The sequence below is a fragment of the Sesamum indicum genome, linkage group LG13, assembly GCF_026168435.1.
Source record: "Sesamum indicum cultivar Baizhima isolate 11 linkage group LG13, ASM2616843v1, whole genome shotgun sequence".
NCBI lineage: Eukaryota > Viridiplantae > Streptophyta > Magnoliopsida > Lamiales > Pedaliaceae > Sesamum > Sesamum indicum.
The window spans coordinates 687,064-699,839 of record NC_142669.1 but is presented as its reverse complement, the minus strand read 5'-3'; the positions used below and the strand labels follow the sequence as shown (position 1 = coordinate 699,839).

Sequence of the window (12,776 nt, the reverse complement as noted above, 5' to 3'; positions counted from 1 at the left end):
TCATGTGCAAGTTATCTTATGATAATTTAATAATACTTTCAACATCAATATAAAAGTTATAAAAAATAAAAATATTAATATTAAATTACCATCTGGATAATTGTAAAAAACGCAAATCAAATTTTAGTTTCATTGCTATGAAAAAATGATCGTAGTAAAAGTTGATGTAAGATATTATTGCTACAAATAGAGCTTTGTAGCAAAAGGTTATGATTTTCTGGGTTATTTTTTAAACAAATTTGACGTTGTGAAGAAAACTATATCCTCATAGTACATACTCATGTACAGGCTACGACTCGACAATCGTAGCAAAAGATGGCAATTTTTCTCTTTTTTCTATGAATATGAAGTTGTATAACAAAAGAAAATTTTTCATAGCAAATAACTTTTTACTACGAAATTTGTTCGTAGGGAAGTATTTGCTACGCCAATCTTCCCTATGCCCAAAAATCGTAGCAAAAATCTTTTTGCTATAATTTTTTATCATTTTCTACAATTCTTATATGGTAGGTAATGGTATATTTTTTTGTAGTGTTGATGGATACTGGTCCATTATTTTTTCAAAACGTAATTCTAATACCTATTCCACAAAGCTAGCAGTTTAAGTAAAAGAACTTAGGGAAAAGTATTATTTTAGTTCGTTAAGTATACCTAATTATAATTTTAGTCCGATAATTATGTATATTTTTATTTAGATCCAGTAACTTACTAAATTGCTTACTTTTTGTCCTCTAGCAGATTTTCGGACAATTTTACCCTATGCAATTTTTGAAAGGCAGTTTTAGTCCATTTGCACTCACAGGGGTAAAATTGTCCGAAAATCTCCCAGAGGACTAAAAGTAAGCAATTTCGTAAGTTACTGACCTAAACAAAATAGACATAGTTATCGAACTAAAATTAAGATTAGGCATACTTAACGGACTAAAATAATACTTTTCCCAATAACTTATAAGCTGAAAGATAAGTTATTAGAAACTTATGAACTTTCTCTCTCCCTCTCTTTTTAATTCAAACGGTTAAATTATAAGTTTTTGTCCAAAATTACTGCAAAAAAGTTGAGTCCAAAAACATAAAATTGAATAATATATAAATCTGTTGAGATCCAAGCAAAATATGAGCATAAGAGAATAGTTTGAAGAGAAAAAAAAAAGTACAACTTATTTTAAAACTGTATTATTTAATTTATAATTACAACACATTTTATTAAGTATGAGCAAATATATTTTTATTTGTATCACATTATTATTAAGAATACATAATTTTGATATAATTTTAGATTTTAAATAAATATAAGAATTTTACTAAATAAAATAATATTTCATCAACTATTTTATAAAATCTATATAATATCAGTAAAAAATGAATATTACTAGTTAGGTTCAATACGTTTATAATTATTTCCCCTCGTCTGTATTATATAGAGATACTACAAGTTTTTTAAGAGTCTAGTCCAAGAGAGTTGTTATAATCAAATTGATTCACTATAAGCACCTAGTTCAAGACTTGATCAAACATCGCAATGATTGAAAAAATTGTAAGTTACGTCTCATGACTTATTTTATTTGCGATTTGGATCTCATTATTTTACTATTCAACAGATTTCATCCCAAAGTATAAAGAAGTTGCAATTTATGTGTCAATGACCATTTCCGTTAAATTGCAACACGTGCTCCTTTCATTAACAATTTGACGGAAATGGTTAATGGGACATAAATTTCAATTTTTGTGGACTTGTGGGACTAAATTGGTCAAATCGCAAAACAATAAAACCAAAATCACAAATGGATAAGTTATCGGACGTCAATCGTAACTTTGCCGCAATTGATCATTGACACATTAAATTACCGGTTGGAATTTTTTATCACATTTTAATGTCAATTACACATGTCACTTTTGAGTATGAAAAAATATAATTAAATGAGTAAATTATATTAACACCCTCAAAATTAAATCTAATTACTCAAACACCCTTATCCTTCTTTACAAACAATGTTTTTAAACCCACACAGACCGACCGGTTTGATCGGTAACCGGACCTGGGACCAGCCCGGATATAGATATAAAAATCGGTATGGTCAAACCATACGAACCAGTCAGAAATCGTCAAAGCCGGTGAAAACCGACAACTTTAAACCAGTTAACTCGGTTAATTAATAAAAAGGACATAGACAGCGTCAACCAGCTGTGTGCGATGCTCGACGATGAATTCTTGAGCGGGTTGTGGAAGTTTCGTCGGGGCAGAGGGCGAGTTGTGGGGCGGCGCTTTTTAGGGAGAAGAAGGGAAAGGGGATGGAGGAGGAAAAAGTAACGTTTGGAGGGGGTGGAAAAATAAGGTTGATTGTTATGTGGGGATGAAGATGGAAAGATGTTGTGGGAAGTCATAATAATGGAAATATGCTCCTCTTGGAAAACTGAGCAAAAGTTGCTCTAAAGATCAATCAAAAAACATATAGCTACCAGAAATGGGGCTCATTACAAGCAGAAACAATGGTAGGATGGCACACTTCAGAGTTCAAACTCTACCAAAGTACACCAGAAAATAACTTAACATCGATGAAAACGTCAAAAGCTAGGATTATTTACAATGCCGTCTTCTGCTAATCGACTGGTCTAAGAAGCAAAGCGACAAAACGATCCAAAATAAATAGCACAGGAACAATGTAGTTTAGAAGCCGAGTTTACGCTAATATCAAGTTTGTAATCGACATGATGTAATTTTGCAGCAAGACAGAAAACAGGTGCCCCTTGTGGGCATCTTGTACAAACAAGAGAAGCTATCAAACCGTAAGCCTCCTACCTCTAGAACAAGAGTTTAAGCATACAAGAATGAGCTACTCAGTTCTGTGTTTTATGATCTAGCCTAACAATATTTACAAATCAAATTGTCGATCCCTTTTCACGATAGGATCCTATACCTGACATATATCTTGGCTTTAATGTACATTTATTGACTTACTTGAGTCGGAGGTATGGCAGGTTGAGCGAACATCTTCTTGATGGCTTCTTCTTTCTGATCAATGAAATTTAAGAAGTTGTGAATGGCCTGAGAGAAAACAAAGCTGGATGAGATTGAGGGTGTGGGAGAAGAAAGATCCATCTGCCTCCTTTTATATCTGATGTACTGGCGAATGGCTCTGATTAGGAAGAGAAAGAAAGCCATGAGGGCAAATGTGCCACAAAGAGAGTAGAGTGCCCAGAAGCTGCTGAGATTGAGCTGATTAGGCTCTGACTTTCGTCTTGTCTCGTCTGAACAGCCGGACTTACAGAACCATTTCTCTTTGATCCTCTGAAATTGACCGCTCTCTGTAAGCTTTAGGATTGCTGTGGACATGTCGACAGCAAGGGGAGAGTCCTTTCGGAACGCCTGAAAGATAAGATGAAAGAATTCAAAAAAATTCCATGTTTTGTTTTAGGTGCGAAAGAGATGTAGATAGCTACATTGCTATTTCTGCTTGTTCTTAACTCAAAACTCCACAATCACGCCTTTACGGAAGTAGCTAACTTGAGTAACATTCACTATCTTTATGCTGATATATGTTCTAAGCAATCATATAGAAGCATGTGAGCATGAAAAACATGTTATCACAAGTTTTTATCATCCTATATAAGTATGGCAAAGAACCCAAATGTATTCGTGGGCGAGTGGTCGGGCCCTGTATGGGTCAGCCTCATTTGGTGTCGACCCCTCTTTGGGCCACCCTTACCTCAAGTACCCACACACTGGTCCCACACCAAACACCAGTACAGTTTTGCTCTAAAACCAGCTTGTCACTGGTTCAAACAACTCCCAAAAAAGAGGTTACTAAGGAGGAAGAATATCACGTTGTATAAGCTGGACCAAGACCTTTCCTAGCTCAAGAATGTGCAGCTTGTTGAAATCATTGTCATGTGAGCAAGAGTTGAAAAAGCAACATCATCCAACTGCTATACGAACTTTAGATTATTTAATAGCAAACAAGATTTATGTCCAATATGAGGAAGAAGAACGTACAAAACCCCAGGCACTCTTCGTAAATGGCAGTCCCAGAATTCCAAAATCCGTCTGCGTTGACAGAAACAATTCTACATAAGGTTTCTCATCGACAATAGCAGCCACCCCTCCATTTGTCGCCCCTCGTCGCAGTGCAGTCTCATATTCTTCTCGGGAGCCTAAAGAAATGAGCCTCGACGCATGTATGTTCAGATTGTTCTTCATATAGTTATAAGCATAAGATCCCTCTTGATATCCTACTGGTAGTCCACTTGAAATCAAACTGTCAATTCCTGTAATACCTGGTGAAAGCTGCTGGACCGTGAGAATGGATGACAAGCTTGCTGTATAGCTTGATGTGATCACTAATAACAGGAATAGCCACACCACCATTACGATCCTTCCGAGTGTGCTTATTGGATTTTCATCTGTCATATAGCAACAGAAGGTAAATTCTTTGAAGTAGCAAGTTACTACAAACATGCTAAATTTGATTTCATAAAGATATTCAGTAAATGAGATGGACTATGCAGGAAAAAGTGTCATTTTATCTCGACTAGAGTTTTAATACATGGAAGATTGCGCTGACACCCGTTGAAGTATAGTGAAATTACACAAACAACCCATAATTACACAAACAACCTGGTGGTGTCTGTATGTGTAATCATGCATGTTTCACTATGTTTCAGGCTGTGTTAATGTAATTATCCCTTAATACAAATGTTTAACTTCAATCATATTAGTGTATGACAGATTTATGACTTACAATTTGCTTTGTACAGTGTTGAGAAGCTGAACCTGCATGACCAGTTGGTTTTTATGTTAATCTCTTTCAATGCAAGAAGAGCACTAGAATTCAAACCTGAAAAAGTAAATACTGAAATGCCTAAAAACTAATCAGCTTACAAGAACATAGTTTTTAGCTGTCTACAAGGAGGGCCACGAAAATCATCGTTGACACGGTGCTCGAGCATCCAAATAACCACTGCTATTATTACGAATGAAGCTGCAGTGGAGCACCACATCTCAAGAGTAAATGGTCTGATAAACACCCAACCACCTGATGTTGAATTTACAATTGGGGCTACAACGACGAGGCCTGTTGCGAAGAAAGGCTGAGTGAAATCAACAAGTTTTATCCTGTTGGTCGTGATAGTTATGTCCCCAACTGCTGCATCGAAAACCTGAATGTATATTTGCGAACAATGAACAAGTTCTCTTCTAGAAATTACTTGCAGATATTCACCCAAAATAGATAAGCCATATGCTTGTAAGGAAATTACGAGACAAACTACGAAATGTGTGCCTAAAAGCAAGAAGGTAAATCAAATATGTGATACACTTGAGGACAGATATGTATTGTCATTCAAGGGCTCTTACTAAAATATTTTATGCCTAATTGTAATACTGTACCTGAACTCCATATTCCAAAACTTATGTTGAATAACAACAAATGCTTTTCAATGATCTCTGGAAAGAAGAAAGAAGATGGGCAAGGGCATTGATGGGATGGTTTTTGTAAAATCCGTCACAATGTTAAGGAAACAGGTGTCTTGATTCTGGACCTAGGACTTTAAGACATGCCATAACAGATTGTAGTTCGACTAAGTGACTCTAAGAGGCAAGAACATGTCGTACTTACACCATCTGCAACCAATCTAACAAGCTCATCATAATTTGGATTTTTTAGGCCATCTCCAAATGGCTCAAATCTGAAAGGAACTTCATAAGGAACCAGCTTCCGCACTTCATCAAACAGATCAATGCAGTAACCTTGTGCACTGTGGTTGTAGTTCAGATCTGACACAAATTCACTGAAGCCTACACTTTTCGGAAATCCAATTATCAACGGTTTTTCCATAGTGGCTATCACCCATCCACGCGGCTTTTCAACGTCCCCACCAGGCCAAGTAATATTACTAAGCTTCTGAGCTTCAGGGGAATAGCAACCTTTATTTCCCTTGTGAGACTCGGGGCTTTGAACAGATAGACCAGTTACATTTGACCAATAACCAACCTTATAAGCTGTCCCTTTGACAACATTAATAATCTCATAATCAATGCCTCTACGGTTTCGATCAGCATCAAACTGAACCTTGCCTGTTAAACCCGTAAAATTTGAGCTCGTTATAAACTTTAGTAGAAGTTCTCCACCATCAAAAACTTTAAGATTCCCAAACTGCAACTTATTGTTCAAGGAAAATGTTAAGCCTCCATTCTCTTTCAGAAATCTGTCTATTGAAAATGCAACAAGCCACATTGTATCATAAGCATAGAGTCCATATGTGGTGAATTTTGCCTTGAGCTGCATATTTCTCCAACGAGCCGTAAAGGCCTTTTTCTTGGGGTTGTTGGGAATATACGGACGAAGTGTGACTACCCCTTGAAGGATTTCTAAAGAATCTCTATCTCCTGGTAATGAATCTAAAGTAGATGAAAGCCAGTCCGTTGTGAGCCAAATGTAGTTGCTAGTAATCATATCGAGTTCCTTCACGATTCTAAAGAATTTCAAACTTGGATCAGGTTCAAGATGCACAACATAAACACGAGGCCCAAGTGCCTTGGATTTGTTAAGAACATCAGAGATTTTACTAATGTTGTATTCAGGACACAAAGGAAGTCTATAAGAAATTGTTGCCCTCTTTCTATCAAGCTCATGGCCTAGTGCAGTTACTCCATTTCTCCCGTAATCATTATCCATAAAGACCGCAATAATCTCTTTCCAGTCATATAAGTCTATTATATCAGCAACGGCGGCCATTTGGTTGGAGTCAGTTGCTGTTGTCCGGAGAAAGTAAGGAAACTGGAGGGAAGATAGTGTTGGGCTGGTGGCAGCGTATGAAATTACCGGAATATGGAGCCCGTTGGCAACATGAGAAATTATAGAAGCTATTGCAGAGGACTGCGGACCAACAATGGCCACCACTTCCTTTTCAATCATCTGCAAAGCTGATAACAAAAGGTTTGAGTTACATGTAGTTGCTCTATGGAAAATACAATACCTGAAACAACTGTGTGCTGAAAAGCCATTGCAGCCAAGAGGCATACAGATCAACGTAAATTCTAGCTATGAACTTGATAACATGTCTAGAATGAATTCAAATGACATCTTTACATCAGGAGGGACTATATCTCACAAAAGAACCAAAAACAGAGAGGATCAAGCATTTGTTCATGCACAAATTGGTCTGTGAACTTGGCTCCCAGAGATAAACTCTGTTCAGGTACGTTCCCAGTTGTTCACTATTTTCTCCTCTCAATTTCCCCATGAATTCAAAAACAATATAAATAGATACAAGCTGGAAAAGTTAAAAAGACCCTTTACCATATACTCTTTTTTCCTAGCAATTTATAGCAGACAGCACAAGAATCCCCAAAAAAGATCATTTCTTTTTCAGAAATTACAATATCAGCTGCAGAAATGAACAAACAGAACCATTAAAGAAAAATACATGAAAAAGAAAAAAAAGAGGAAAAACCTTTAACTGAGCCCATGAACGCACTGCACTTTGGGTCCTCCATAACCATTCTCAGTTGAGTCCCATTCAGGATTCTTGGGTCTGAGTTTATATCTTCAACTGCCATTTCCATGGCTATCTTCGCCCCTCTACCAATCACAGAATCAAAGGTAAAGACAGCACCAACTTTCACAACAGCAGGTTGCTCACACTGCAGAGGTCTAACAACCAGCACCAAAAACACTAAAACAGCAGAACCAACTGCCATGACAGTAAGCTCCATTTTTGTAGAATCAAAATCAGCACCAAACTCAAGAAGAAATCTTGTGGGTCATTCCCAAACTTTGCAATTATGGAAGAAAAAACAAAAAAGGGAACTTTAATTCAAGAACAACAGAAAATGTAGCATCCCACAACATGAATCAAGAAAGTCATATGAATGGCTGAGGGAATAAAAGCATGAAAGCCACCTTACTCTACTCATTATGCAGGTCTTGAGACCTTATTTCCCTATGTGATCCAGCTTGTTGAATTTGTATTTCAAGCGTAAATATAATTTTGTATTGTCAAATTTTGTCAAAAGTATAAATGCTACAATTTGTAACTTTATAATTCATTGCAATTAATTTTTAGGGTAAATTACAAAAACCTCTTCTGAGATTTAGTATAATTACGAATACTTGTTTAAAAAATTATAAATACTCCACTAATGCTTGATGAAATTATGTCATCCTTGAATGGAGGTATGAAATTTTTAACTTTGCCCTTATTGTATCTTTTTATTTGTTCTTTAAAAAAATAAAAAACTTATAAAAAAAATCGAACAGGATCGGTGGAATATTTTTAAAAATTATTAAAAAAATTATCCACTTAGTCTATAAAAAAATAAAAAAATAAAAAAATTAAAAAGTAAATAAAATTATAACTTTTAGTCCACAAGGTCAATTTGGTTGCACCATGAAAATTAGATGGAAACCTAATGGATTGAATAATTGTTAGACGATCATTAAAATCAGGGGTATTGATAATTTTACAAACAACAAGAGGGTATTCGTAATTATGTCAAACCTCAGGAGATGTCATTGTAATTTATCCTAATTTTTATTTAATTATCTATTATACTCATTACATAATTTTTAATTTCTTCGATAACTCTTTCAATGGAGTTCATTTTAAAATTTGACAAGAATCGGTATAATTAATTATAAAATTATAAAATCGAATCATGTAAATCAATTTTTTCATAATTAATTATGCAACCATCGGACCAAACAGCAACTAAATTTCATTTCTTGCAGGAATAAGATGAAGGGAATCTAATTCTGATGGGACTGAGAAAAGTGAGAGAAAAGCAAAAGAACATGAAGATGGAAAAAGATTGGAACAGTGTAAAATGTGAAAAATGTTTGTTGAAGTAATGAAGAAAATGTCTTCTGCATTTATTGAGAAAGAGACGCACTACATTATGGCATTTTCGTGCACACATCCATACTGACTGTTGATCATTACATGCATGTCTGGATTCAAGATTTCCCATTTTCCACCACTCGTTTTTTCCCTTTTTTCTTTTTCTTTTTTCTTTTTTGTTTTTGTGTGTGTTCTCCATTTCGTTTTGTCACTTCTTTTCCTAGCTTTTGTTGTGGGTATTCGAATTGCAGTTTCCATCATAAATTTTATTATCTTTTTTTATCATATTTAGTATATTATTTCGATTATAAATATTGAAGTTTTTGTCTGCTATAGTATTTCTTGTGATGAATAAAACAAATGGATTTTGTACTTTTTTTTATTACTTCAGATGAAGAGCATCATTTAATGGACATTCGTTGTAGTATCACGATCTCCAAAGTCAATGCGACTCAATTTTGTGTTTTATCGATTCTTACAGTAAGTGGATTGTTGGTACCACATATGTATTTTATTTTATTGTCTCTTATATTTGTCTAGTTTCAGCAAGAACTTCTACTGTAAAAAATTGTCAATCCTTCCCCCCCCTCCAGAAATAAGAAATAAGCACAAAAACCCCTCCAAGGCTAATCGTATCGTGTACGTTGTTGAAGTCAGCAGCTCAAGTTTCATCTGCATCATCAGTCTCTGGCCTTGGCTCTGTTTCTGCTCCAGTTTCTGCTACAGCAAGGAATTGCATTTCTTGATTTTACGTTTTTTCTTCAGTTGTATTTTGCACTTTCATTAGTTAGTTTAGTAGCTTAGGTGGCAGCTGAGCTGGATCCAATTTGTTATTCTATTTTTAGTTTGTTACACAGTTGCTTCTTCTTCACCACTGTATACTTATTTAAACTGTATCTGTACCAATTCTTCAGTATGAATGAAGGGATTCTTGGTCCTCCATATTTCTTGCTCTGTAAATTTGTTATCCATGGGATTCATATTCAGTTTTATCATGGTATTAGAGCCATCATCTTGATGGCTTTGCATTCGAAGTGAATATATTTTCTACACCTGAGAAAATGGCGAGTTCATCAACAAACACGCCCGCAGCTCCGCTCACGACAACAGGAATTGAAAATAACCACATGGTGTTGGTTTCTGCCCCATTTAATGGCAGTAATTGGATTTTTTGGAGCAAGTCTGTGCAGATGGCCTTAGAAAGCAAGGACAAGCTAATGTTTATCGACAGCACAGACTCAAGGCCTGCGATTGGAACTCCACAACACAAACAGTGGAGGATTACGGACTGTATGGTACGAACCTGGATTTTGAACACAATTTCGAAGGACTTGCTGAATGCATATCTATACTCGAGCTCTTCCAAAGATCTTTGGCTAGAGCTTGAAGCTAGATATGATGAATGTGATGGAACTCTCCTCTATAAGCTGCAGTGTGAAATCAGTTCCATCTCGCAAGGAAATATGAGCGTAACCAGTTACTACACTAAACTGAAATAGCTATGGGATGAGCTATTATGCCGCATGCCACCAGCTATGTGCTCGTGAGGCCTTTGCATTTGTGGATGTAACAAGACGAAGGCGGATCAAAATGATGCTAGCCAACTGATACAATTTTTAATGGACAAAAGAGAAAAGGGTTATTGGTACGTATATCAAAAGTTGAGGTTTCATGAATAAGCATCATAAATACAAATTAGCAATTAATGTGTCGGTACGTGAGAAAATTATATTTTTTGAAAAAGAAATAAGTGTAATTATAAATTATTTAGGTTTTAGAATACAAATAAATGATAGATAATATTAAAGTAATTAATAAGTATAAAAATACTAAAGATGATGAACATATAAATAAATTCAAGTTACAAATTTACCTAGAAAAATGAGTGATTAATCTTTTGAATAAAGATAATCAATGGGAATTTTATGTAAATTCAAATGGAAAATAGAAAACAATTTTTGAAGTATTATTTGACATCAAAATAGAATTTAAATTGTATTACTAACTAATCTTATACAAAAAAATTTACTGAAGATCTTTTGGATAAAAACACAAGTAATTTTACACTTATCTAAATATAAATAAGAATAAAAATACTTTTTTGCATAATAAAATAAAATTCAAACAGGCTATCTAAATATATGGTACGTGATATGGGTATTATTTTATGTTATGTTATTTTATGTAATTTATTATTTAGTTGTTAATCACATATGCATGTCGATGTAGGATGAAATGCATGCATTTTAATCCCATAAGTTAGGGTCATTGGACTTTTTCATTTTTTAATTTTTTAACGTAGTATTTTGGTCCTATATTTTTTTAATTTGCAATTTTGGTCATTTTTGTCTATGGCCAAAAGGGTGAACTCCGATGAAAAAATAACTAAAATTGCAAAAATTAAAAAAATACAATCTCAAATGCTATTCTAGAATGTTAAAAAACAAAAATACCAAATAAATTAAGTTACGGGATCAAAAACACCAAATTTAAGCGTGTTAATGTAATTTCCCAATAAACAAAATGGAAATGTTCTGGTGGACCGATCAATCAAAATTAATGCCTCATTATTATTGAAAAAGTCTTATTCAGATCAAGTTCGGACGAGTCAAACCAACCACAGAGTAAATGTATTATACTTGTTATGTGATTCGTTATTTTTTTCTGAATCATATACCAATCACACGCCAAGTGTATTGCACTTGCCATTTGATTAGTTCAGATTCGGCCGAATCAGGTTTAGACTAAAATTTCCCCATTATTATCATTATAAAACAATTATTTCAAAGATGAATACATGCAAAAATCAAAATTATCCCAAAGTCGGATGAGTGTACATTTAAAACTGGAGAATATATTTGGTACCGAAATATGCTCTGGAAATGGTCAGTTATTGATGAAGTTTTAAACAATGGCCCAATAGAAGAAGTTTAATACGAAGCTAAAAAGGGGAAAAGAAAAAAGGTCAGCTTATATACACAGGAAAAGTAGTAGGGTTAGAAGTTATGTTTGGTTACCCAGTTAAATCTCAATGATTTACATAGCTAATCTCAATTGATGTTGGACAAAGTTGAGTTAAGGGTATGTACAGCATGACTTGAAAACCATTTCAACATATATGTGTCCTAAATTATATGCTAGGTTTTGGATTTATGAAGAAGCAGTTTTTGGAAAGAAGATGTGTGTGGATGAGAAACTTAAAACCTATAATTAGCCAACTATTAGGATTGTTTTTATGATGCAACTGTATGAGATGTGGAGCCTCTGTGGCTTTCATATGTAATGAACAAGAGGAAAAATGTATTCTTCTCAATGTTAATTATTTATGGAATTAAATATTATAGAATCACATGTAAAATAATAATAGGTGAAAAGTGAGGGCAGTGCAATCCTTGAGTCTATACTAATTTTGAAAGAAAGTCACTTTTCATTCCTAACTTGCGTCTGCACTAAAATTTAAAATATCAGTTATACTGTTAAATATTTGTAATAATATAATTACTTATCTTTTGATCGTTACTACTATTATTTTATTTACGCTCTATTTTCACTCATAGTAATCATTTAATTTTTTTTCATACATTGCTTTTTATTTTTAAAATCCGTGTCGTAGGTATATAATTATATGGATGAAGTATTTCGTACCATGATGGGTAGTACATGAAAACAAAGCCACTTCTCACTCATGTTGGTGGTTTATGATGCAACAAATACAAATTTTTTTGAAGTATTGATTATACGCTTAAAATATTTGTACCGATGAGGAGCCTCTATGGTAAGAGACTACATGTGATAGTGAGGAAAATATATGCTTCTAAATGTTTATTTTTTATGGAGCTAAATATTATAAAATTTCAAAACTTATATATATCTTTTATTTTTTAATATCTAATTTTTTTTTCTTTTTATTTCAATCTTAGATAATATGAAAATAAGAAAAA

The 12,776-nt window shown here is 34.1% G+C and overlaps 1 protein-coding gene across 2 annotated transcripts; it reads right to left on the bottom strand.

The window, feature by feature from the left end:
- Nucleotides 1-2,661: 2,661 nt before the first annotated feature.
- Nucleotides 2,662-7,971, bottom strand: GLR5 (glutamate receptor 5). 2 transcript variants are annotated; one of them, XM_020693698.2, is made up of 7 exons: nucleotides 7,450-7,971; nucleotides 5,613-6,919; nucleotides 4,877-5,154; nucleotides 4,737-4,768; nucleotides 4,273-4,398; nucleotides 3,992-4,149; nucleotides 2,662-3,364 (listed from the first exon to the last, which is right to left on the bottom strand). In XM_020693698.2, exons 1-7 carry the CDS (start codon nucleotides 7,709-7,711, stop codon nucleotides 2,945-2,947), a joined length of 2,583 nt encoding a protein of 860 aa, XP_020549357.1. In that variant the 5' UTR covers nucleotides 7,712-7,971; the 3' UTR covers nucleotides 2,662-2,944. The 2 variants fall into 2 exon arrangements, with proteins under 2 accessions (XP_020549357.1, XP_011079011.1); XM_011080709.3 differs by having other exon boundaries at nucleotides 3,992-4,398.
- Between the last annotated feature and the right edge of the window lie 4,805 nt (nucleotides 7,972-12,776).